This window comes from Chiloscyllium plagiosum, unplaced genomic scaffold (assembly GCF_037043375.1).
Source record: "Chiloscyllium plagiosum isolate Xiang-an unplaced genomic scaffold, Cpla_swu_hap1 HiC_scaffold_4, whole genome shotgun sequence".
Lineage (NCBI taxonomy): Eukaryota > Metazoa > Chordata > Chondrichthyes > Orectolobiformes > Hemiscylliidae > Chiloscyllium > Chiloscyllium plagiosum.
Genome location: NW_028270142.1, coordinates 86,942,538 through 86,968,142, shown reverse-complemented (window position 1 = coordinate 86,968,142; position 25,605 = coordinate 86,942,538). Strand labels below are relative to the sequence as shown.

Sequence of the window (25,605 nt, the reverse complement as noted above, 5' to 3'; positions counted from 1 at the left end):
CTACAAACATGAGAATAGATGAATGCCTGAAAATCTCCAGTGAAGAAGAGGAAAGATTTCTCTGCATCAGAAAAAGTGGGAGGAAATGGAATTTAGTACCACCACGTTCAAGTATGGATGGGCCAGATTCCAGACTTGGAACAGATTAGTGAGGTTTTTTTTAAAAAAGTAGGGTTGCTAGAATGTTAGACTTCAGTTGTGCGGAGAGATTAGGGAAACTCAGATTGTTCTCTTAGAACAGGAAAAGGAGAAACTGGCTACTGGTGTTCTTAAGCTTAAAATGTTTTGATAAGAATAGATAAGAAGCTGTTCGCAGTGACAGTAGGGACAGGAACCAATGGACACAAATTTAATGTGACTGGCATAAAAAAACCTAAAACTAGAATTTTAAAGTTTTCAAGTATGGAATTCTTAAATAGGTACAGAAATGTAATCAATGATCAACTTACCCTCTAAATTTTCTATGCGTTCAATGTTGTTCAAAGCAAGATTAAGGTATTCCAGTTTTTTCAATCTTCCAACATTTTCTGTAAAAGAATCAAAATCTTGTCAAAAAAAGGACAATTCAGCCAATGAATTTTAAACTTCAAACTAAAACATATTTTAAAAGACTTAGGAACTGATAGCCATTATGGTCTTGATTTTGAACAGTAGTGAAACTATCAATCAGTGCTCACTCTTATTAAGAAGCAAATCAAACAACAACTTACAGCATCTGTGCACATGAGTTTAACATGGAAATCAGAACGTTACTATTCATGTAGCTGTGCTCCTCAAGAAATTTCACTCTAATAATATTTTACTCAGCCAAGGGGTGGTGGTGATGGTGGTGGGAGGGGTGGTGGTGGAGAGACAGCTTTCATGACACCTCCATCTGATTACAAATGAGTTACAGCGATGATGGGAGTGGTTACCCAACCAGACACGGCAGGAATCCAGTTAAGCCCCTTGAGATTCATTTAGAGTATTTGCCTGGTACTGTAAGAATTTTCCAACAACGTATAGGATGTCCATTGACACAGGAGGTCCAGCAACAGGCCAAGTAGCTATTGAAGCTGGATGCTTCGTTCAACAGGCAAGATATTAAGTTAATAAATAATTGTACCCACATCTCTGTTGAGAGCTTTTGGTCTTTCTTATATTCCCCATTTGTAGCCAACTACCTTCAATATGGAAGTGTAAAGAATATTCTGATTGAGGTTTTTACACAAAAGAATGATTTTGAAAGGGTTGAGAGGGAGAGGATTTCTTTATTGATGGGGGTAGTAAACCTAAAGTCCAAAGAGATATACCAGAGTCAGGCCATTCAGGAGGGAAATTAGGAAACAGTTCTTCACACAAAGGATGGGAGCAGTGTGAAACCACAAAAAATCTCTGCACGCTAAACTTGACACTGCCAAATTTCTGCTAACTAAAGGTATTCAGATATATGGAGCCAAGACAGGTGAAAGAGGTTAAGATACAGATCAGACATGATCTAATGGAATGATGGAAAGGGCCAAGGGACTGAATGTTTAAACCATTGCTTATATACCACCAGAATTTATTCTTTTAAATACTGCTCTGCTTTGTAACACTGTACATTGCACTTTTTTTCCTAAGCTTATAATTTCCGGTATTACGACATCAATTATTGGAAAATCATCTCAATATGCATTCAAACAATTTTAAATTAATGTGCCTCGGAGTGATAGTTATAGCTGCAAAACATTAATGCCCTTAACTGTGGAGTTTTAACATTGGTACAAATCAATGAAACAAATATTTCAACAAAACAATCATCACCTAATGTGAGGCTTGAAATCATGATCGTGTGATTAATTGTCCCATCATCTACCAATTGAGCTGACCAGGGTGTGTAGGAACTGCACATGTCTTTTACTTGATTAATTGTTGAAACCTACCACATCTATTAATTCATAAAACATAAAATGTTTAAAGTTGCAGTGCTAAACATGCCTCTTTTTGCAGTGTTAAACAGGCTTGAGAGCCAGAAGGCATGAATCTGAATGAGGTGCCACAAGAGTGGGTATTGGGTGTAATGTATTAATGTAGATGGAGGATGGTTTAACACATGGAGTACAGGCAGTCAGAATGATAGGCATTTTCAGGTAAGAAAGATGCAACTAGTGGAGTGCCAGAAGGTCATTAGGGCCTCAATTTTATTTATGACTTGGAGGAGAGGGGGCAGAGTGTAATGTTTTTCTAATGTTATTTTCTGTGTTGTTATATGGACATAAGAATTCGGTAAGGGGATACAAAAAGGTGGACAGAGTGGGTAAAAACGGAACAGATGGAGTTTACTGTCAGGAAATGTGAGGTCATGCACTTTGTTAGGAAGAATCAAATGCCAGATGTTAAAATGGAAAGACATTCTAAAAAAAGTGCAGCACAGAGAGATCTGTGCACACCAAACATAAAACATTAGCATGTAGACGCAGCAAATAATTAAGAAGACAACTGGAATTGGGGTCTTTATTGCCAGTTGTTGGAGTTTAAAAATAAGGAAGCCTTGTGACATCTGGACAAGGTGATGGTAAGGCCACACCAGGAGTACTGTGCACAGTTTTGGTCCCTGTACTTAAGGAAGAATATGCTGGCATTGGTGTCTGTTCAATAGATATTTACTAGGCTGATTTCTGGGATTATCATGAACAGCTACACAAGTTAGGCCTTTAGTTATTTGAACAGTGATCTTAATGAAACATACAAGATTGTGAGGGGACCTAACAAGGCAGATGTAAGAGGATGTTTCGATTTTAGGGGAATCTCAAACTTGGGACATACTTACAAAGTTGACAAGGCTGTTTTTGTCCTTGTTTTTTTCAGTACCGAGGTCAAAGCCAGATGGTCCGACTGGGTTAATTAAAGGTCATAGAGATGTATAGCATGGAAGCAGACCCTACAGTCCAACTCGTCCATGCTGACCACATAGCTTAAATAAATCTAGTCCCATTTGTCAATATTTGGCCCATATGCCAATATTTGGCCCAGATCCCTCTAAACCCCTCTTATTCATATACCCATTCAGATGCTTTTTAAATATTGTAATTGTATCAGCTTCCACCACTTCCTTTGGCAGCTGATTCCACTCATGTGCCACCTTCTGTGTGAAAACGTTGCCTCTGGGGTCCCTTTTATATCTTTCCCCTCTCACCTTAAACCTAAGCCCTCTAGCTCTGGTCTCCCCATCCTGGGAAAAAGACCTTGGCTATTTACCCCATCCATGCCCCTTATGATTTTATAAGCCTCTATAAGGTCACCCCTCAAGCCTCCGATGCTCCAGGGAAAATAGCCCTAGCCTATTCAGCCTCTCCCTGTAGTTCAAACCCTCAAACCCTGGTGACATCTTATGAATCTTTTCTGAACCCTGTCAAGCTCCACAACATCCTTCCGATAGCAGGAAGGCCAGAATTACACACAGTATTCCAAAAGTGGTCTAACCAATGTCCTGTACAACCGTAACATGACTTCCCAACTCCTATACTCAATGCACCAACCAAAAAAGGCAAACATACCAAACGCCTCCTTCATTGTCCTATCTACCTGTGACTCCATTTTCAATGAACATATGAACCTAAGCTCCAAGGTCTCTTTGTTCAGCAACACTCCCCAAGACCTTGCCATTAAGTGTATAAGTCTTGCCTTAATTTGCCTTTCCAAAATGTAGCACCTCATATTTATCTAAATTAAACTCCATCTGCCACTCCTCAGCCCATTGGCCCATCTGATCAAGATCCTGTTGCATTCTGAGGTAACCGTCTTCACTGTCCACTACATCTCCAATTTTGGTGTCATCTGCAAACTCACTAACCATATCTCCTGTGTTCATACCCAATTACTTAGTTGAGACTTTGTAGCAATTGATATAATTGAGTTGCTTGCTAGGCCATTTAAGAGGGCACTGGACAGTCAATCACATTGCTAAATAAACGCCAGACAACTTGAAGATGACAGATTTCCTTCCCTGAAGGACATTAGTGAGCTAGATGACTCTTTCCTGATAATCAATAACGGTTTTATGGACATCAGCAGATACCTAATTCAAATTTGTATATTCTGCACTGTGAAAGAAGTATTCATTGACTAAGAAGGTGTAAGTATGACCAGCTGCATTTACCTTGAATGCATCTGCTGACTGTTCTACAACAGTATTTTTAGTGTCAGTCACAGTCAGGACTAATTTCTAGATAGCATCTGATGATATTTGGGGAAAACGATGGCCTAATGGTATTATCATTAAACTATTAAGTCAGAAACTGCTCTAAAGTTCTGCGGCATCAACAGAAATTGTTGGAAAAAATTCAGGTCTGACAGCATCTGTGGAGAGAAAGCACTAGACCCAAAACATTAACTCTGCTTTCTCTCCATACATGCTCCCGGACTTGCTGAGCTTCTCCAGCAATTTCTGTTTTTGTTTCCGATTTTCAGCATCCTTAGTTCTTTCGTTTTTCTTTTGCTTAAAGTTCTAGAGACTTGGTTTCACATCCCGCCATAGCAGGTGGGCACTTAGCACAGGTAACAATTTCTGTGAAATTACACTTTAGTTGCCTCTAATATTTTCTTATTTGTACTTTCATCCTTCTTTGTATAACAAATAGTTCAATTGGGAAACCCATATTCCTGACTCACTGTGATACACTTTGCAGTACTAGTAAAAATAGTGACATTGGTCTTATAAAACCTCTAAAAATCAGATAGTTTACATAGAGTAAAACCAACTGCAGTAAACTGCAGTAAATAAAATTACCTCCTCAATACAGTGTCTGCAAACAGCATCTAAATGATGCTCATGCCACCATTTACAATTGTTCTAATCAACCTGTTCGGTCATTTCATCAACTTCTGAGGCAGGTGGCACTTGAACCCAGATCTCCCAGCTAAGAGTAGGGACAATATCATAGTGCTGCAAGAACCTAAAGTTTCCATTTACACAGTGGAAGTAACAACTTATGGCAGGTTTGGGTAGAAAGTTGAAGAATTCGGCTCACTACACCTATGTGAGTCTATTTAAATGCCATGAGGACTCCCACCTGTGGTCTTAAAATGGATTAGTAACTACTGTTTTGGGAGCTTCTGGTTTAATTTTAGTATTCAATGTGAATTCTGAAATATTTGAATGTTTCTCCCCAAAGGAGTTCCATCATTGTTCAGAACACTGAGTATAGGAGTTGGGACATCATGTTGGGCCATACATCTTACTGGGTGAGGCCACATCTAGAATACTGTGTACAATTTTGGTTGGCCTTCTAAGGAAAGGATATTGTTAAAACTAGAAAGAATGCAAAAACGATTTACAAAAATGTTGTCGGAATTGGAGGATCTGAGTTATTGGGAGAGGCTGAATAGGGTGGGGCTTTTTCCTTCGTGGGTCAGAGGTTGAGGGGTGAACTTATAGAGGTTTATAAAATCATGAGGGCATGGATAGAATGAATATCCAAAGTCTTTCTTTTAGGGGAGTGAGGGAGTCCAAAATTAGATGGCACAATTTTAAGGTGAGAAGGGAAAGATTTAAAAAGGACCTGAGGAGTAACTTTTTCACGGAGGGTGGTGCATGTATGGAAAACACTGCTGGAGGAAGTAGTGGAAGCTAGTACAATTACAACATTTAAAACACATCTGGATGGGTATATGAATATAAAGGGTTTAGAGGGAAATGGGCCAAATGCTGGCAAATGAGACTAGGTCAGATTGGGATGTTTGGTCTGTACCGATGAGTCAGACTGAAGGCTTGGTTTCCGTGCTGTATATCCCTGAACAGGTTGACTGTAAAAGTATCTACAATAAAAATTGGCAGAAAGAGCTGCGCAAAAGACATGATCACCCTCTAGTGGCAAAATGACAAATATAAGAACAATTTAAAACAAATTCTTCTGAGCAATTAAACGATTATGTAAAGCTTCAGTCTAACTCCTTTGGGGAGAAACATTCAAATATTTCAGAATTCAAATTGAATATTTTCATGGGTGAAATAGGCAGAAAACAACACATTAGCATAAATGAAATCTTAAACCTCAGACAGTCATGGTAGAAACATAACTGCATATAAAATATTGTCAAGAAATAGTCACAGAAAAATCAACAAAGTCAGTAAATTTTCTTCAAATTCCTTCCCAACAATTCCAAAAAGACTCACAATAAATTGTAAATTCGCATATAACTGATTATCCTATGATAGCAAATTAAAAAGCTTTCAGCAGTATCTAATGTCCGCAAGAATTGCAGCCAAGTATGAATCAGACCTGGCTTGGTTATTTTCTAAGGTCAGACATATTCAGGATAGTGATAGTACAGTAACAACTAATACTTAGTGTAACAGAAGAGTCTCAAGATGTTTCTCTGGAGTGTCATAAAGTTCAGGGTTTGAAAAGGTCTATCTGGTGAACTCAATTAATAAATCTGTAATTTTTTTTAAAAAGTGCAGCGTGAACCCATTGTTGTAAAGAGTAATCAAGTTCATATATATCCTTTAGGTCTAACTTGGTATGACATGTGCCTCCAGATGTGCAGCAATGGGGATGAACCTAAGATGCTCTCTGAAATGGCCTAGTAAACTATTTAATTGTATCTAACCACTACAAAGCCTAAGAACAGGAATGAGCCTGGTTGGCACTAGGTATTGAAAACAACAATAACAAACATAACCCTTTGATATTCCCTCACTGAAATCAGGGGTTTTGTTCCAAAAGTGTGTGCACTGTCCAATGGACTAATCAAGTAACAGTCCGAATAGTCATATTCATAGAATCATACCTTACAGATAATGTCTTAAACATCACCATCATCATTTCTGGGTATATGCTGTTCTACCATTAGGACAGACCCATTACAGTTGGCAGAACAGTGGCATACAGACATAAGGACATTGCCCTGAGAGTTCTTTCATCATTGTCTCTGAACCTCAGAAGGTCTAACAGATCAAACATGAGCAAGGAACCTCTTATTGATTATCACCCACTGCCTCTTCTCAACTGATAAATTTGTACTTCTCCATGTTGGACACCACTTGGAGGAAGCACTGAGGGTAACAAAGTTACAGACTATATTCTGAGTGGTGAATTTCAATGTCTATCAGCAAAAGTAGCTTGATGGCACCATTAAGGACCTTTCCCATCAAGTTTATAGGTAAGTCAAATGTACTTTTTCCAGATCCTGTCCTTTTCAATATCATTTCTAAGCTCTACCAGCAATAATAACAAATTGCCATTAAACATACAATACGTTTCACTGCAAATATATTTCACAAGTCTGTTTGCATCATGGCACAGTTTCTTTTATGTGTGCTCTTTTTTTGATAGATATTCTTATTGAAGGAAAATAAAAAAAATTTATAACATATTACTACAAACTTACAAAATAATACACACAAATACAAACATTAATATACAATTAGATATTAAATAAATAATAGCCAAAACATAGCAAACAAAGAGAAAAGATAAAGAGAAAAAAAACAAACACTCACCTAACTACTAATCTAACCTATAACTAACCAGAACGTATAATAAAATATCGTACATTACTTAAAAGGAAATAAAAAATGAATAACATAATAATGAAATAATGAGGTACATGCTCAGAACGAATTAACATCAAGTCATAATGAAATCCGTATTTGTATGGGATTCCTCCCCCCAGGGGAGCCCCAGACTAGCCAGACCCACTACCACAACTAGATAAAAGCCCTTGACAAAATGGCCGAGATATCTGTATCTATATAGTTCAGAAAGGGCTGCCATATTTTATAAAATAATTCAGTTTTTTGGTGCACCATATTTGTAAGGAAGTCAAGGGGAATACATTCCATGACCAACCTATACCAATTCAAAAGTTCTGGAGGGCCCTCAGCTACCCAATTTACTAAGATATTTTTCCTTGCACAAAAGGAAAGAATGGAGAATAATTTATTTCTGTGCAAATCCAGGGAGGGCAGGCAGGAAAAGCCCAGGAGAATAGATACTGGATCCACCCTAATATGTGCTCCCAAGATTTCTGTCAAATCATTCTCTACTCTGACCCACTATTTGTGGATCTCGTGACATGTCCATAAGCAGTGTGTGAGTGCCGACCTCTATTTTACATTTAGGACACGTTGGAGATGCTCCTGCCCTAAATTTTGCCAATCATTCCGGTACTATATGAGTCCTATGGAGTATCTAATTGAGTAGCTTGTGTTCTGTTACATATAGAGATCTTTCTGGCATTTTCCCAAATGTCGTCCCACATTTCTGAAGAGATTTCCAACACCAATTCCCAATTCCATGTTTTAAACAATCTTTCCATGTCTTCCGATACCAGGTTATGTAGTGAATGATAGAGAGTGCTGACTGAGGGTAAACCCATTGGCCACAACACGCTTCGTTCCCTATCTGATTTATAAGAGCAATCTTCTTCTGTAAGTAATCTTGAATTTGAAAGTACCGAAAGAGGTCTCCATTAGGTAGCCCAAATTTCTGGTGTAGCTGTTCAAAAGACATCATAACCTCCCCATCGAACAGATCCCCTATGCAAGAAATACCCCTGGACCTCCAGGATTTAAATGTGGCGTCTGTGAGCCCCGGTTTCAAACCCCATGCTCCCACTATAGGAGTATAAGGGCAGGTTTTTTTGTGAGTTGCCCTCGTTTTGCATTATCCTCCAGGCTTTAATTGTGTTTAATACGATATGGTTTTTACAATGGTCCATAATGGCTTTCATTTTGTCTAAAAATAGAAGATTAATAAGGGGGTACTTTGCTTGAGAGGCCTCAATGTCCATCCAGATTGATTGCGGGTCACACAAAACCCAATCAGCTATGTAGCTTAATAGAGGACTCAGCTGATACTTCCTAAAGTCTGGAAAATCCAGCCCTCCCCTTGCTGGTAGAAGCTGCAGCTTCCTTAATTTAGTAAGGGGCCGTCTATGGTTCCAAATGAAAGAACCAAGCCAAACATATAGTTTGCACAATGCCGTCCTCGGTAGCATCACAGGGAGCATTCTCATAGGGTATAGGAGACGGGATGAGATATTCATTTTAATTCGAGCTATTCTGCCTAATCAAGATATTGGAAGATCCCCCCAATGTTGAAGATCCTGCCTTATCCTCTCCAGTAGATGTCCAAAATTGGCTTTATACAACTGGCCAAATATTGGGGTGATAAAAATACCTAACTATAAGAAACCCTCCAGGGACCACCAAAAGGGAAAGTGAGATCCATCCAATAAGTGGATATACTAGCGAGACCGCCCATTGGCATGGCCTCCGATTTTGTGAAATTAATTTGCAACTTGAAAACACACTAAATAAATTAATTACTTGGATCAAGCGGGACACGGACATCAAAGGATTACTGAGAAAAAGGAGAACATCATCTGCATATAGGGTAATTTTATGTTTACCTGTACCAACCCTCGGAACTATTATATTAGAATCAGTCCATATAGTTTCCACTAGTAGCTCAATATATAACAACGGTGAGAGAGGACAACCATGACGACAGCCCCTACCCACACTGAAGCTATCCGAGCCTAAGCCATTGGTAATCACGGCTGCTTTGGGGTCATTATACAATATTGAGACCCATTTAGCGAATACCTTTTTGACACCGAACTTTTCCAGTGTGTAAAACAGGTATGACCATTCAACCTGGTCAAATGCCTTCTCCGCATCCAACGAGACTACTATTCCTGGTATTCTTTCCTGAAGACAGACTTGAATCACATTTAAAACCCTTCTAATATTATTAGATGATCTAAGGCCCTTGATAAACCCTGTCTGGTCCTCTTTTATGATGTGTGGTAAAATCCTCTCCAACCTCAATGCTAATGTTTTAGAAAGCATTTTAAGACCTACATTTAACAGAGATATTGATCTATATGATGCACAATCTTCTGGGGCCTTTCCTTTTTTAAGAATGAGAGAGATATTCACCTCTCTCAACGAAGGGGGGAGGCAGCCCTGACCATATGAGTAATTATACATGTCTATAAGTGGGCCAGCTAGTACTCCTGTAAACTCTTTGTATAATTTGACCTGGAATCCATCTGGGCCAGGTGCTTTACCGCTCTGAAGCTGTTTGATTGCGTCAAGTACTCCTTGGGTTGTCAGGGGAGCATTCAAAATCAACACCTGTTCCGGGGTTAAGTCCGGAAAAGCCAGGCTTTTAAAAAAGGACTCCATTTTCCTAGCTCTGTCTTCACAATCCTGCGATTTATACAAATCAGAGTAAAACTCTCTGAAGATTGTGTTGATCCTTTTATGATCATGAGTCAAAGTATCAGCACTTTCCCTAATGGACGTGATAGCTTGAGGAGCCTTTTTTTCCTTGCAAGATACGCTAGGTATCTACCAGGCTTATCGCCATACTCATATAATCTTTGCTTTGCAAAAATAATAATTCCCTCTTTGCCGTTTGGGTAAGCACAGTATTCAGGGCTGTCCTAAGAGCTATAATCCTTCGTAATTTAGCAACAGAGGGTCTATCAACAAAAGCTATCTCAGCTGCCTTCAAGCGAGCCTTGAGTAGACGCTGTTGTTCTCCCTTTTGTTTTTTTTGGGTCGCCGAGTATGAAATAATCAGACCCCGTGCATAGGCCCTAATGGTCTCCCACATCACTGATGAGTTACTGGCAGTACTGGAGTTAATTTCCAAAAAGATTTTGAATTCTTGAGAAAAATATTTTACGAATTTACTATCCTTCATTAAAAAAGAATTCATACGTCAATGTTGGGGGGTTGTTTCACTGTCCCTAGTCTTTGTTTCCATGTACACCGCAGCATGATCAGAGATTATTATATTACCTATTTTGCAGGATAGTGTAGAATTCTGAAAGGTAGAGGGACCAAAAAAGGGCTTTAATCAGTATATACCATCCAGATTAATCCTTTATCTGACTTAAGATTTTGAAAGGAAGGTTCTTCCGAAATGAGAATGACTACTCCCCTACTTTTTGAACTAAAAGATGAAAAGAAGGCCTGATCAAATCCTCCCTGTTGTAATTTCAAGTGCTCTTTATCCAGTAAATGTGTCTCCTGTAAGACAGCTATATCAACCCTTTCTTTTTTGAGGTTTGATAGTATTTTCTTCCTTTTGATTGGTGAATTACTCTCCTTGATATTCCAGGGTCACCACTTAATCGAATGACTAACCATGATCGTCCAGGCAAGTCCGAGACCCCCGGGAGGAAGAACCCCACCCAAAATACCCCGAGCATAGACTGTAGAAAATTCACAAAAATAGAAATTCTTTAATGCATTTGCGCCAATATAGTGAAAAACTATTTCTAAATAAGAAAAATATAAAACACATTTAAAAGGAGATTTTCCCCCCTTGCTCCCAGAGGGCATCACTTCCTGTCAGTAAACCCGTCGTATCCTCTCCCAACCAGCACCTCACCCTCAACCCTAAATAAGAAAAATATAAAACATATTTAAAAGGAGATTTTCCCCCCTTGCACCCAGAGGGCATCACTTCCTGTCAGTAAACCCATCGTATCCTCTCCCAACCAGCACCTCACCCTCAACCCAGGCACCACATAGTAAAATAAAGAAATTCCAGTGTGATATAAAGCTAAAGTTGAAAGTGAGCTCCCCACTCCCCCCACCCACACCAACACCTAGATACATTTAGTAAAGGTAATACCAAGTATAGGCATATAAAACTATAAAATTACAATCTCAGCAGGTAATCACTAACTAAGATAACAGAAAAAGAAAGCCCCGCTCCAAGAAAGAAATGAGGAAGAACAAAGCAAACACCCTCTCCCACACAAATCAACTAAACCACCCGGTTTATATAAATAAAGAGGAGAACAAATAAGTCCCCCTGCCTACCTCCTGGAGACGATATTAAACAATAAAGGAAATAAGAAGAAAAAGAAAGGGTAGACCGGGGAGCAAAACAGCCTCATTAATCACACGGATTAATTCTTACAGTCTATTCAAGAGAGTCCAAAAATTCTTTGGCCTTCTCCAGCGATCCAAAGTTATAGACGGATCCTTCGTGGCTAAAACACAGCGTCGCTGGGTAACACAAGGAATACTGGATGTTTAAGTCCCTTAGACGCTTCTTCGTTTCATCAAATGCCCTCCTCTTGCAGACCAAAGCTGGGGAGAAATCCTGGAACAGCATAATCCTGGATCCCTTATATGTCATGGCTTGGGGATCCTTCCCAAGAGTTCTGGAGGCTTCCAGGAGCATTTGCTTCTCTCTGTAACACTGAAGCTGGAACAGGACTGGGTGGGGGCGCTGGCCTGTGTATAGCAACCTGGTGGGCCCACTCTACCCGCACCTGGCCTGACCCAGACTCCAACTTCAATATCTGCGGGAGCCACTGCTCCAAGAAGACTGCAAGCTGGTCTTCCTCTTCCCATTCAGGAAGGCCAAGCAAACGAATATTTTTTCGGTGACCCCCATTCTCGAGGTCGTCAATGTGTTCTTCTAAGGCCCGGACTTGTTATTTGAGAGTCCAGACCTGACCCACAGCCAATTCTGCAGCAGCTTCTGAGGTTGCGGCCTTCAGCCCTGCCCTTCCAATGTGATGTTCGATTTTTTTCAATATCTCAGTTGTGCTTTTGCAGCGCAACTGAGAACGATTCCCGTCTGGACCTGGATTCCTCTACGAAACCATCGATCTTCTCCTGCAGCTTGTTAATTAAAGAGAACAGGCACGCCAATGTAGGTAAGTCTCCCGAGGCGGCCGCGTATGTCTCTGCTGCTGCTGGAGGGGGAGGGGTTCCTGTCTGCTGCGAGCTGCGGGCATTCTTTCCTTTAGTCATTTTAGCACTACACCAAACTACTCAAGCTAGATCCAGAATGACCATGTAAATTAGGTAAAAGTTATTTTGAATGGTTTGGAAGGTGTGGTGGAGGCAGGTAGCCCACTTTGCCCGAGTTTTGGGTGAAGTACTACAGACTCAGACTTGCTGGGTTGCCGTCATCTTGGATCTCCCCCTATATGTGCTCTTGATCAAACATTCACTGTAACACTTTCTTTTTCAGGTACATGAATAATTTTTAAATTGTATGGCCAGAGATTTAAGCTCAACCAAAACAACCATCTGTTCTTGCCCCAAAGCTTTTCCAAAAAAATTCAGAGGACTATAATTCATATAAATAAGTTTCTTCCACGTTGTTGGTGATACATGTTTCAAAGTGATTAGAGACAATACAAGACCCAATATCTCCTTCTCAACTGTTGAATTTCTGTTTTTTTTGACCAGTTAAATTGCTTCTAATAATCTGGTGCTGCTAAAATGGATGTAGCTGTCATCACAGATATCAGGTTGTATCCATTCTACATGATCACAACTGCCTAGACTAACTGTCCAAAGAACAAATTCAAATCCCACAATACAACTTGAAAGTTTGAACTTGTTTTTTAGAATTAGAACCCCTACAACGTGGAAACAGACCCTTTGGCCCAGCAAGTCCACACCGACCCTCTGAAGAGTATCCCACCTAGACCCATTACCCTACTGGAGCACCTGGAGGAAACCCACACAGACATGGTCAGAACATGTCTGTGGGTTTGTGGGCGGCACGGTGGCACAGTGGTTAGTACTGCTGCCTCACAGCGCCTGTGACCCAGGTTAAATTCCCGCCTCAGGTGACTGACTGTGTGGAGTTTGCACGTTCTCCCCATGTCTGCGTGGGTTTCCTCCGGGTGCTCCGGTTTCCTCCCACAGTCCAAAGATGTGCAGGTCAGGTGAATTGGCCACATTAATTGCCCATAGTGTTAGGTAAGGGTTAAATGTAGGGGTATGGGTGGGTTGCGCTTCGGCGGGTCGGTGTGGACTTGTTGGGCCGAAGGATCTGTTTCCACGCTGTAATGTAATCTAAACATGCAAACTCCACACAGACAGTTGCTCAAGGCTGGAATTGAACCCGGGTCCCTTGCATTATGAGGCAGCAGTGCTAACCACTGATTCACCATGCCATCCCATCTGTTATTTAAGACTGAAATGTTGGTTTCAGTAATAGTAACTGCAACACAATGGATGGCATTGGTTCACTAAAATCCTTTAGAGAAGTAAACCCGATGTTTTCAGATCTGGTTTATACCTGATAATTACACTTCTATGTTGCTGACCCTTAACAGTCTTCTGACGGGATTAACATGGCAGAATCAGTTTAAATTAGGAACCAATTTAGGGGAAGGGAGCCCAAGGGAAACAACTACTCTTACAGTCTCCACCCAAAAACTAACAGTCCACTCTGACTCTGTCCTATTGTCATTTAAAACATCAAGATGAGATGGGTTCTTGGACTTCTTCATCAAGGTAATTTTCCTCACTCTTAGGGCACGTTCCTTTGGTACTGAGGAATGATATCCTGGCTAAGGAGGGAATGAAAGTTTATTATACTGATTCTTGGGATAGAAGGACCAACACAAGAACAGAGAATGGATCAGTTAGGACTATATTCAATTTAATTTAGAAGAATGGGGATGAGGAGAACCTCAGAAACACAAACTGCCAACAGGCGTGGAAGAGTAAATGCAGGATGTTCCAAATGACCAGGAAGTCCAGAAACAGGGATCACAGATTAAGGATATTGGGTTGGCCATTTTGGACTGAGACAAGAAATTTCTTCACCCATAGAGGGATGAGCCTGTGGAATTCTCTGCCACAGAAAGTGATTTAAGCCAAAATATTGTATGTTTTCAAGAAGGAGTTGGTCAAAATTACTAGGACTAAAAGGTTCAAAGGGAATAGGAGAAGCAGGAAACTGAATTGAATGATCAGACAGGAGCATATTGAATGGCGGAGCCAGCTTGAAAGGCTGAATGGAGCACTCCTGCTCCTATTTTCTACGCCCTCTCTCATTATTAACATTTATCATCCCAACCACTCTCGACATGAAGCTTCATTGTACTGAAGTCCCTAACATTCCTCTATTTTTTCAAACAGTATATTTTCTATCAGGTGTCTTAAACACCTTTCTATCCCACCTGCCCATTTAACTTTCTTCCTGTTCCATATTATCATTGACAAAGTCACAATTTCCTCAAGCATTAACCCTTGCAAAACTGCTATCACAATCTTCTCTGCAAAAAAAAATGCTTTACTTACATTTCTTCATTCTTTTCCTGGGAAGCAGGTACTACTGGCAAAGATCCCTAATTGCTCTTGTGAAGAATGCCTAGCCTGCCCTTAATGGATGGGTTTTTAAGACAATTAATGATATTTTCATGGTCACCATTAATGATTTCAATTTCTGATTTCCTGACTGCCATGGGATCTGAACATGGGCATTGTCTGCACCTCTGGATTATTCATTCAGTAGTATTACCACTATACCATCCTCTTCCTTTGATCTAGGTATTTCATCCAATTACCAAAATTAAATAAAAATGGATCTGAAAGTCCATATATCTCAACTTACAATTTTTACAACTTTTTATATTTGCAGTACAGGAAATAAGGTCATATAAAACAGAGAATTCCTTAAATACAGAAGCCAAACTGTATGGTCAAAAACACCTTGTCTGAAAGTAGGTGTTCTTAATAAAATAGATGTTACAGTAATTACTTATTAGTTTTATTCTTTAGATAGCTGCTCTTTCAAAGGAACATTGTCCACTCTAGTCCAACACTGGCACAGCCTCTTCATGGCTTCCAAAGGAAGACCAGGTGAATTCATCATCTTAATTTAAAATGGTGATTAAACAACCTTGACAAGCTTACTTCAAAAAAAAAGCTGGTACTAACTCTATCTATTCTACATTCTCAGCCAATCTCACTGGACTTACCTATTTTAGGAATCAAATTATTTTGAAGGTAGACAATTTTCAGATCTCGGCACCATTTATCAATGTGTTCGATTCTCTCTATTTCTTGCTGATGTAAGGATATTTCTTCCAGTGAAAATATTTCGCAGTTGTTATGTTCTGCTCGTTGCCGAATCAAATTTTCAGTGACTGGAAGATGGCAAATAGGTAAAACGGTTAAGAGTGGTCTGTTCACAAAATAAAACTTACTTTTAACTACCTGGTGACCGTTTCAGCAAAGAAAATTACGTTTTTTACACTACACAGCAAACAGAGAAAGTTCAGCAGTGTTTAGCCATCAGCGTGATATCATTTAAGAATATAACACTTGCACTTTTTCTCTTTTGCCAACAGGTATAATGGGGTATTCTCATACTGAGTTTGCTGTCTCTCTGGACAAGATGATTGTATATTTGGCAACGACTTTTCTGCCCTCAGACAGAGCATTGGTTGGTGACAATCCTGATTCGATTGCCCTTTGCTAGCTCCAACGGTCACAGCGTTCACCCTGGGGAACTTTGGCTGCGTCCTTCCTCCTCTCTAAACCCAATACTGTACTGCATCTGGCGAGCTCAGCACCGAATCGCAGCTAACCCCTGGGAAAGGAGCCCTGAGCTGACGGACGGACAGGTCGGCCGGCAGTTTGGACAGCCTCAGGAATTTAATTTTTCAGTTGCTGCTATTTTGCCATGACCAGGGTCACGTCTAGTCTCACTTACTTCTCACCATCGTGGCCCCCTGTCCCTGAAAGCTGATGAAAGCCGAGCGGTGTGCGTAACCACGGTAACCAGAAGCCACGCCCATCACTTGGCCACGGAAATCGGCGACCCTGCCCCGTGCTGTAACCAGGGAAACCGCCAGCTCTCGCGCCTCCGGAAACACAACGATATTTTTTATTTGGTTCACCTGGAGGGAAATCTCCGAAAAACAAAGAGTTGGAGAACGCAAAACCAGAAGTTGCTAGAAAACTCAGCAGATCTGGCAACATCTGTGGCGATATGCTGCCAGACTTCTGCTGTGTTCTGAAGAGGAGTCACTGGGCCCGAAATGCTAATTCTGCTTTCTCTCCACAGATGCGGCCAGGCCTGGTGAGTTTTCCCAACAATTTCTATTTTTGTTTCTGATTTCCAGCATCCGCAGTTTTTTGGTGTTTATAAATTGGAGGGCAATCTGGCAAGCAGAAGCTCTGTTCTAGGAGAGCTTGCTGAGCACCCACTCACTAATTTGAACATAACACTGTTTTGTCATATTCAGTCTAAAACCCTGATAGTGTGTTTGAAGAATTATTACGTTTTTAGCTGCAAAGTTCATGGACAACTGTGATTTGACCACACTTGCCAGAATATTAGAGCATCAGATCTTGGAACATTCTAAGCCTTATCCTTCAAGGATAGATAAAACTGTTTTAGCTTTCAGAAAATCTGTCTCAAAAGAGAATTCTATTCATTTTTTTCCTAAAGAGTCCACGGATGATTGTGTGTGTTATGGGAATATGCAGAGGTAAACATTTATATTTCTATATTACTGACTGGTTAACATTTAATAAAGATGCAATAGTTTTATTTTATGCTCAAGAAAATAAATCAATAGTTGAGATTACTAGAAAAACCCGTTTAAAATCTGATTGTGACCATGTTTTGTCATCTTTATAACCAGAAAACACATTCTGTACTTGGACGAGAGCAATGTGCACACTTCCATCCTCTTCTTGTTATGAGTCTAATTGTTTTATTTATTGGTGTTACATGTACCAAGTTACAGTGAAAATGTTTTTTTGAGTGCTGTACCGGCAGATCGTATCATACAAAGCGCAGAGTAACAGAATCGAGTCAGAATCAAATATTACAGCCACAGAGAAGGTGCGGAGAGAGATCAACATTAACATTTGAGAGGTCCATTCAAAAGTCTGATAACAATAGAGAAGATGCTATTCGTGAATCTTTCGTACATGTATTCAAACTTTTATATCTTATGCCTGATGGAAGATAGTGGAAGAGAGAAGAACCAGAGTGAGATGGGTCTTCATATTGATTGCTTTCCCGAGGCAATGACATTTATAGATTGAGTCAATGGGTGAAAGTCTGATTTGCGTGATGAACTGGGATCTGCAGTTTCTTCTTTGGAAGAAAAGTTGCCAAAACACTCTGTGATGTATCCAGATAGGGTGCTTTCTATGGTGCTTCAATAAAAATTTGTAAGTGTCCTTGTGGGCATGCTGAATTTCCTTAGCCTCCTGAGGAAGTAGTGACATTTTATGCTTTCTTGACAGTCATGGGTGAATGAGGACAGATTGTTGTGTGATCATCACTCCCAGGAACCTGATGCTTTTGACCATCTCAACCTCAGCACAATGGATGCAGACATAGGTGTTCCCATCAGTCCACTTCTTGAAGTCAGTAACGGGCTCCTTTGTTTTCTGAAGTTGATGGAGAGCATCTTTACACTAAGCACTCAATCCCTTTTCTGTATTCTGTCTCTTGGTGTTTGAGATCTGTGGTGTTGTGAATAAACTTGTGAGTGGAGATGGGGTGGAATTTGTGGTTCCATAAGACTATAAGAAACAGGCAAAAGAATCAAAGAGTCATTCAAGATAGGAGCAGACCTTTTTGTCCAACCTTTCATGCTGGCCTGTTTTTCCAAACTAAACAAGTCCCATTTGCCTATATCTCTCTAAACCTTTCCTATTAACATACCTGTCCAATGTCTGTTAAATGTTGTAACTTACCTGCATCTACCATTTCCTCTGGCAGTTTGTTCCATGTAAAACCATCCTCAGTATGAAAAAACTGCCCCTCAGGTCTCTTTTATATCTTTTCCCTCTCGACTTAAAATTATACCCTCTCGTTTTGAACTCTCCTACCCTAGGGAAATGACCTTTACTATTCATCTTATTTATACCCCTCATGATTTTATAAACCTCTAAAGTCTAAATTTACTAATCAGTCTACCATGCAGAACCTTGTCAAAGGCTATACTAATGTCCATGTAAACACCCAGGGAACAGGAGAATCGACGTTTCGGGCATAAGCCTTCATCAGGAATGAGGAAAGTGTGCCCAGCAGGCTAAGATAAAAGGTAGGGAGGAGGGACTTGGGGGAGGGGCGTCGGAAATGCGATAGGTGGAAAGAGGTCAAGGTGAGGGTGATAGGTCAGACGGGTGGAGGCAGAGAGGTTAGGAAGAAGATTGCACGTTAGGAAGGCGGTGCTGAGTTCGATGCAATCTTCTTCCTGACCTCTCTGCCCCCACCCCAGTCTGACCTATCACCCTCACCTTGACCTCTTTCCACCTATCGCATTTCCGACGCCCCTCCCCCAAGTCCCTTCTCCCTACCTTTTATCTTAGCCTACTGGACAAACTTTCCTCATTCCTGAAGAAGGGCTTATGCCCGAAACGTCGATTCTCCTGTTCTCTGGATGCTGCCTGACCTGCTGCGCTTTTCCAGCAACACATTTTCAGCTCTGATCTCCAGCATCTGCAGACCTCACTTTCTCCTCCATGTAAACACCGCCTACTGCTCTGCCCTCCTCTATCTTTTTTGTTACATCCTTAAAAAACTCAACAAAGTCTGTGAGACATGATTCCCATGCACAAAGCAATACTGACTATACCCAATCAGTTCTTGCCTCTCCAATTGTATGTAAATCCTATCTCTCAGAAGCCCCTCCAACAACTTTCCCACCACTGACGTCAGAATCCCTATTCTATAGATTCCAGGTTTCTCATTACTGTCTTTCTTAAATAAAGGCACAACAATAGCCACCCTCCTGTCCTCTGGCACCTCACCCATGGTTGTACAGATATTTCTGGTAGGGGCCCTGCAATTTCTTCCCTTGCTGCCTACAGCATCCTGGGATAAGATCCTCCAGCACCTCCTCTTCTGTAATGTGGACTGTTTAAGACATCTATATTTATTTCCTGGAGTTCCCTAACCTCCATGTCTTTCTCCACAGTAAATACTGAGGTGAGATATTCATTTAGTATCTCTCCCATTTCCTGTGGTTCCACACATAGATGACTTCATCAATCTTTAAGGGGCCCTATTCTCTCCTTAGTTGCTCTTTTATGCGCTTGGAAAATCTCTTTGGATTATCCTTAACCTTATCTGCCAAGACTATCTCATATCCTGTTTTTGCCTTCCTGATTTCCCTCTAAGGATTGCCCCACAACCCTTATACTCTAGATTTGCTTGACCTCAGTTGTCTATGTTTAACATATGCCTCCATATTCTTGATCAGAACCTCAATATCGTTATTCATCAATTGTTTCCCATTCCTACCAGGCTTACCCTTCATTCTAACAGGAATGTACTGCCTCTGAACTCTCATTATCTCATTTTTGGAAACCTCCCACTTACCAGTCGTCCCTTTACCTGTGAACAGTTTACAGAGGAATCTCGATTATCTGAATTTTGGATTATCCGAAGATGATCTCAAGGTCCTGCAAAAATGTTTCAAAGAGGTAAGTGTATTCTGATTACCTGTACTGGAGAACATGTGGAAACGCTGGCTAAAACAAAGAAACTAGCACTCCAAGCATCAGCGACTAGATTTTTTTTACGCAAGGGTTAGTTACACAGCCCTTTGCAAAAGTAAGTGTGTTATGAATGTAGGTTTGCTTACTGAACTGGAAGGTTTGTTTTCAGACGTTTCATCACCATACTAGATAACATCTTCAGTGAGCTCTGGATGAAGTATTGGTGGTGTAGCCTGTTTTCTGTTTATGTGTTTGGGTTTCCTTGGGTTGGTGATGTCACTTCCTATGGTGATGTAATTACCTTTCTTTTTCTCAGGGGGTGGTAAGTGGGATCCAAGTCACTGTGTTTGTTGATAGCGTTCCGGTTAGAGTGCCATGCTTCAAGGAATTCTCGTGCGTATCTCTGTTTGGCTTGTCCTGGGATGGATGCATTGTCTCAGTTGAAGTGGTGTCCTTCGTCATTTGTATGAAAGGATCCTAATAATAGTGGGTCACATCTTTTTGTGGCTAGTTGATGTTCATGTATCCTGGTGGCTAGTTATCTGCCTGTATGTCCAATGTAGTGTTTGTTACAGTTCTTGCAAGATATTTTGTAAATGATTTTCGTTTTGCTTGTTGTCTGTACAGGGTCTTTCAAGTTCATTAGCTGCTATTTTAGTTTGTTGGTGGGTTTGTGGGCTACCATGATGCCAAGGGACCTGAGTAGTCTGGCAGTCATTTCCGAGATGTCTTTGATGTAGGGAAGAGTGGCTAGGGTTTCTGGACGTGTTTTTTCTGTTTGTTTGTGTTTGCTGCTGAGAAATTGGCAGACTTTGTTCACAGCTACCTGGATTACACCTCTTCCCACCCTACCTCTTGCAAAAATGCCATCCCGTATTCCCAATTCCTCCGCCTCCGCCGTATCTGCTCCCAGGAGGAGCGGTTCCACCATAGAACACACCAGATGGCCTCCTTCTTTAGAGACCGCAATTTCCCTTCCCACGTGGTTAAAGATGCCCTCCAACGCATCTCATCCACATCCCGCACCTCCGCCCTCAGACCCAACCCCTCCAACCGCAACAAGGACAGAACGCCCCTGGTGCTCACCTTCCACCCTACCAACCTTCGCATAAACCAAATCATCCGCCGACATTTCCGCCACCTCCAAACAGACCCCATCACCAGGGATATATTTCCCTCCCCACCCCTCTCCGCCTTCCGCAAAGACCGTTCCCTCCGTGACTACCTGGTCAGGTCCACGCCCCCCCACGACCCACCCTCCCATCCTGGCACTTTCCCCTGCCACCGCAGGAACTGTAAAACCTGCGCCCACACCTCCTCCCTCACCTCTATCCAAGGCCCCAAAGGAGCTTTCCACATCCATCAAAGTTTTACCTGCACATCCACTAATATCATCTATTGTATCCGTTGCTCCCGATGCGGTCTCCTCTACATTGGGGAGACTGGACGCCTCCTAGCAGAGCGCTTTAGGGAACATCTCCGAGACACCCGCACCAATCAACCACATCGCCCAGTGGCTCAACATTTCAACTCCCCCTCCCACTCTGCCGAGGATATGGAGGTGCTGGGCCTCCTCCACCGCCGCTCCCTCACCACCAGACGCCTGGAGGAAGAACGCCTCATCTTCCGCCTCGGAACACTTCAACCCCAGGGCATCAATGTGGATTTCAACAGTTTCCTCATTTCCCCTTCCCCCACCTCATCCTAGCTTCTAACCTCCAGAAACTCGATCCCCTGACCTGTCCGGACTTGTCCGATCTGCCCAGCTCCTTTTCCACCTATCCACTCCACCCTCTCCTCCCTGACCTATCACCTTCATCTCCTTCCCCACTGACCTATTGTACTCTATGCCACTCTCTCCCCACCCCCACCCTCCTCTAGCTTATCTCTCCACGCTTCAGGCTCTCTGCCTTTATTCCTGATGAAGGGCTTTTGCCCGAAACGTCGATTTTGCCTGTCCTCGGATGCTGCCTGAATTGCTGTGCTCTTCCAGCACCACTGATCCAGACTTTGTTCATGGCTACTCGTTCTTTTTGAATACACTGTATAGGTGATTTTCCTCTGCTCTTCATAGTACTATGAAGTACTACTGGTACTCTTCGCACTGTGAAGCATTAGGTGAAAAGACTCAAATATAGATGTGAAATTTAACTGGTCTCAGATAACTTTCCCTTTATTATTAAAGGAATGCCTAGTGCACACAGAGAAACAAATTGCTCAGAACTCATTTGCTAAAGAATGCTAACAGGAGGGGTAGATATAAAAACTTTACATTTAACTAATGCTATAATAGGATTAATAGTATGAATCTTACAGCAGTTTGTTAGAACCAACTGTCTTTTGCCTCTTTCATAATTAGGATAGTGGGAAATATAGACAGTTACAGAATTTGATAGGGATATCAAATGAATACAATGAATAAATAATTCAAGCACTGCTTAAGAGATAAGCAAGTCTGGGAGATGTCTGAAGGAGTATAACCAGTAACTTTGGAATGAGAATTAATAGGATGCATGGAAAGATCCCAAAACCTGATGATTACTGCAAGGTTTGTACTCAGGTTAAAGTTTAGGGTGTAGGTTTGCTCGCTGAGCTGTAGGTTTGATATCCAGACGTTTCATTACCTGGCTGGGTAACATCATCCGTGGCAACCTTCAAGTGAAGCGAAGCTGTTGTCTCCTGCTTTCTATTTATAGGTTTGTCCTGGATGGGGTTCCTGGGGTTTGTGGTGATGTCATTGAGGTCGCCACTGATGATGTAACCTAGCCAGGTAATGAAACTTCAGGATATCAAACCTACAGCTCAGCGAACAAACCTACACCCTAAACCTGATGATTACGATGTCTGTTAAACATCATGAAATCTAGGGAAACTGAGGGCTGTCCATAGGATTGTCCACAATTGATTAGGTGTTTCACAAGATTGGATGTAAAGAATAAGGGAGAGGGACAGTGACCATTTTGTATGCAATTATTGTACCAAAAGTATAAAAATACTACATTGCATTGTGAAAGTCAAGAGTGTCATCAATCTCTGTTTGGATCTGAACCAAAGATGAGGGGCATAATTGTGCCCTCACGTCAAGGCCGGTTTCAGGGGTGGTCTTTTGCCCTCTTCTTGCATGATCTGGTGACTGCATGAATAAAGACCACCAAATGCCTTAATTTGTGCCTTCCTTCTGAAATTTTATCCCCGGTCAGGGGTTTCACTCCTATAAAATCATCACACTCTGTCTTCTTCCGCCTCCTTTATCCTTCCTACAGTATCTAAACCCTGGAACATTCAGCTGTGCAGGTAGTGGAAATGGAGAAAGTGAGGACTGCAGATGCAGGAGACTCACAGTCAAAAATGGTGGCGTTGGACAAGCACAGCAGGTCAGGCAGCATCCAAGGAGCAGAAGAGTTGAGCTTTCGGGCATAAGCCCTTCATCAGGAATGTGGAGGGGTAGGGTTGGGGGAGGGGAGGGGAAGAGGTGAAGGTAGGTGAGAGGTGTGAAGGAAGATGGACAGGTCAAGAGGGCAGTGCCAAGTTGGAGGCTTTGGATCTAGGATGAGGTGGAGGCATTTAAGGGGAGATTTGGAAACTAGTGAAGTTGATGTAAATGATATGTGGTTGAACGGTCACAAGCAGAAGATGAGGCTATCTTCCTCCAGTTGACAGCGGCTATGATTTGGCAGTGGAGGCGGCCCAGGATTTGCATATCCTTGGAGTGGGAGGGGAGGTGAAGTGGTTGGTCACAAGGCAGAGCATTGTTTGGTGTATGTGTCCTAGAGATGTTCCCTGAAATGCTCCTTGAGTTGGCGTCCTGTCTCCCTGATGTAGGAAACACCACATTGAGAGCAAAGAACACAGTAGATGAGGTGGGTGGATGGATGGGCAGGAAAATCTGTTCTGGATGTGAAAAGATCATTTGGGGCCTTGAACAGAGGCCACAGGTTTTACACCTCAGGCAGCGGCAAGGAAAGGAGGGGCATTTGGTTGGATGCGAGGACCTAAAAAGGTAGTGGAGAGAATGGTCTCTGTGGAACTTGGGTAGAGGTGGGGAGGGAAACATAGCTTTGGTAGTCAGGTCTAACTGAAGGTGAGGGCCAGGGGAGTTTTAGGTTAGATTCCCTACAGTGTGGAAACAGGCCCTTTAGCCCAACAAGTCTAAACCGATCCTCTGAAGAGCAACCCACCCCCTCTGACTATTGCACCTAACATTATGGGCACGGCCAATTCAACTGACCTGCACATCTTTAGACTGTGGGACAAAACCGGAGCACCCAGAGGAAACCCTTGCAGACACAGGGAGAATGTGCAAAGTCCACGCAGACAGTTGCCCAAGGCTGGAATTGAACCTGGGACCCTGGTGCTGGGAGGCAGCAGTGCTAACCACTGAGCCACCGTGCCACTCTGTGAGCTGTATCTTTGTTGCAGTTGAAGGGTGGGGTTTGAGGGTGGAAGAGATGCGCTGGACGGTATTGTTGATCACATGGGAGGGAAAAGTTTGGCCCCTGAAATAGGAGGACATCTGGAATGTCCTGGAGTGGAATTGCTCCTCCTGGAACATCCCTTTAAAATAAAACAGCAGCCGCTTTGGGACACCGAAAGCAATATTGGCCAACTGAATAGCACGCTGGAAAACTGGACATCTGAACAGTGTGCTGGAAATTAGATCGGGCCACATAGACAGTTACGCAAATGGGTTCTTCCAATTTCTTCCCTTTCTTTTCGCTTGTTATCATATCCTCCCCCTCCCCCCATACCACTTACTGTCCTTTCAAGTCTGGCACCATTGTTCTGCCATTCTCACCATTCCAATCGCTTAATCTGAGGGCGGCATGGTAGCTCAGAGATTAGTACTACTGCCTCACAGCGCCAGGGATCCAAGTTCAATTCCAGCCTCGGGCAACTATCTGTGTGAAGGTTGCACATTCTCCCTGCGTCTGCTTGGGCTTTTTCTGGTTGTTCCAGTTTCCTCCCACAATCCAAAGTTGTGCAGGTTAGGTGAATTGGCTATGCTAAATTGCCCATAGTGTTCAGGGATGGGTAAATGTAGAGTGTTAGGGTAGGGAAGCTAGTCTGGGTGGGTTACTCTTCACAGGGTCGGTGTGGACTTGTTGGGCCAAATGGTCAGTTTCGACAGTGCAGGGATTCTATTCTATGAAATCAATATCTTTTCACGTCAGCACCCTGTACCCACTTTGGCATAGATGCTGTTCGCTTCACAGAGTCATCTAGACTCAAAATGTTAGCTTGCTCTCTCTCCATGGATACTGTCTGACCTGCTTTCATCTCCAGCATTTCTTGTTTTCTGTTCATGCAAACCAGTTACCTTGATTGATGGATTGTGCCATTAACACCTATTCAATATAAATCAACGAAAGTGAGATATTAAG

The 25,605-nt window shown here is 41.9% G+C and overlaps 1 protein-coding gene across 4 annotated transcripts in view; it reads right to left on the bottom strand.

The window, feature by feature from the left end:
• The window catches only part of dnaaf11 (dynein axonemal assembly factor 11), an 89,526-nt gene that overhangs the window by 58,903 nt on the left and 5,018 nt on the right, over positions 1 to 25,605 (bottom strand). For 2 of the 4 annotated variants that reach the window (XM_087986455.1, XM_087986454.1), the window contains exons 1-3: positions 16,470 to 16,677; positions 15,733 to 15,900; positions 450 to 527 (exon numbers count right to left, since the gene is read on the bottom strand). In XM_087986455.1, coding sequence (XP_087842581.1) covers positions 450 to 527; positions 15,733 to 15,900; positions 16,470 to 16,554 — 331 coding nt within the window. In that variant the 5' untranslated portion in view covers positions 16,555 to 16,677. Of the gene's footprint in view, positions 1 to 449; positions 528 to 15,732; positions 15,901 to 16,469; positions 16,678 to 25,605 lie in introns of those variants that run through there. The other 2 variants (XM_043689401.2, XM_087986453.1) reach the window with 2 other exon arrangements.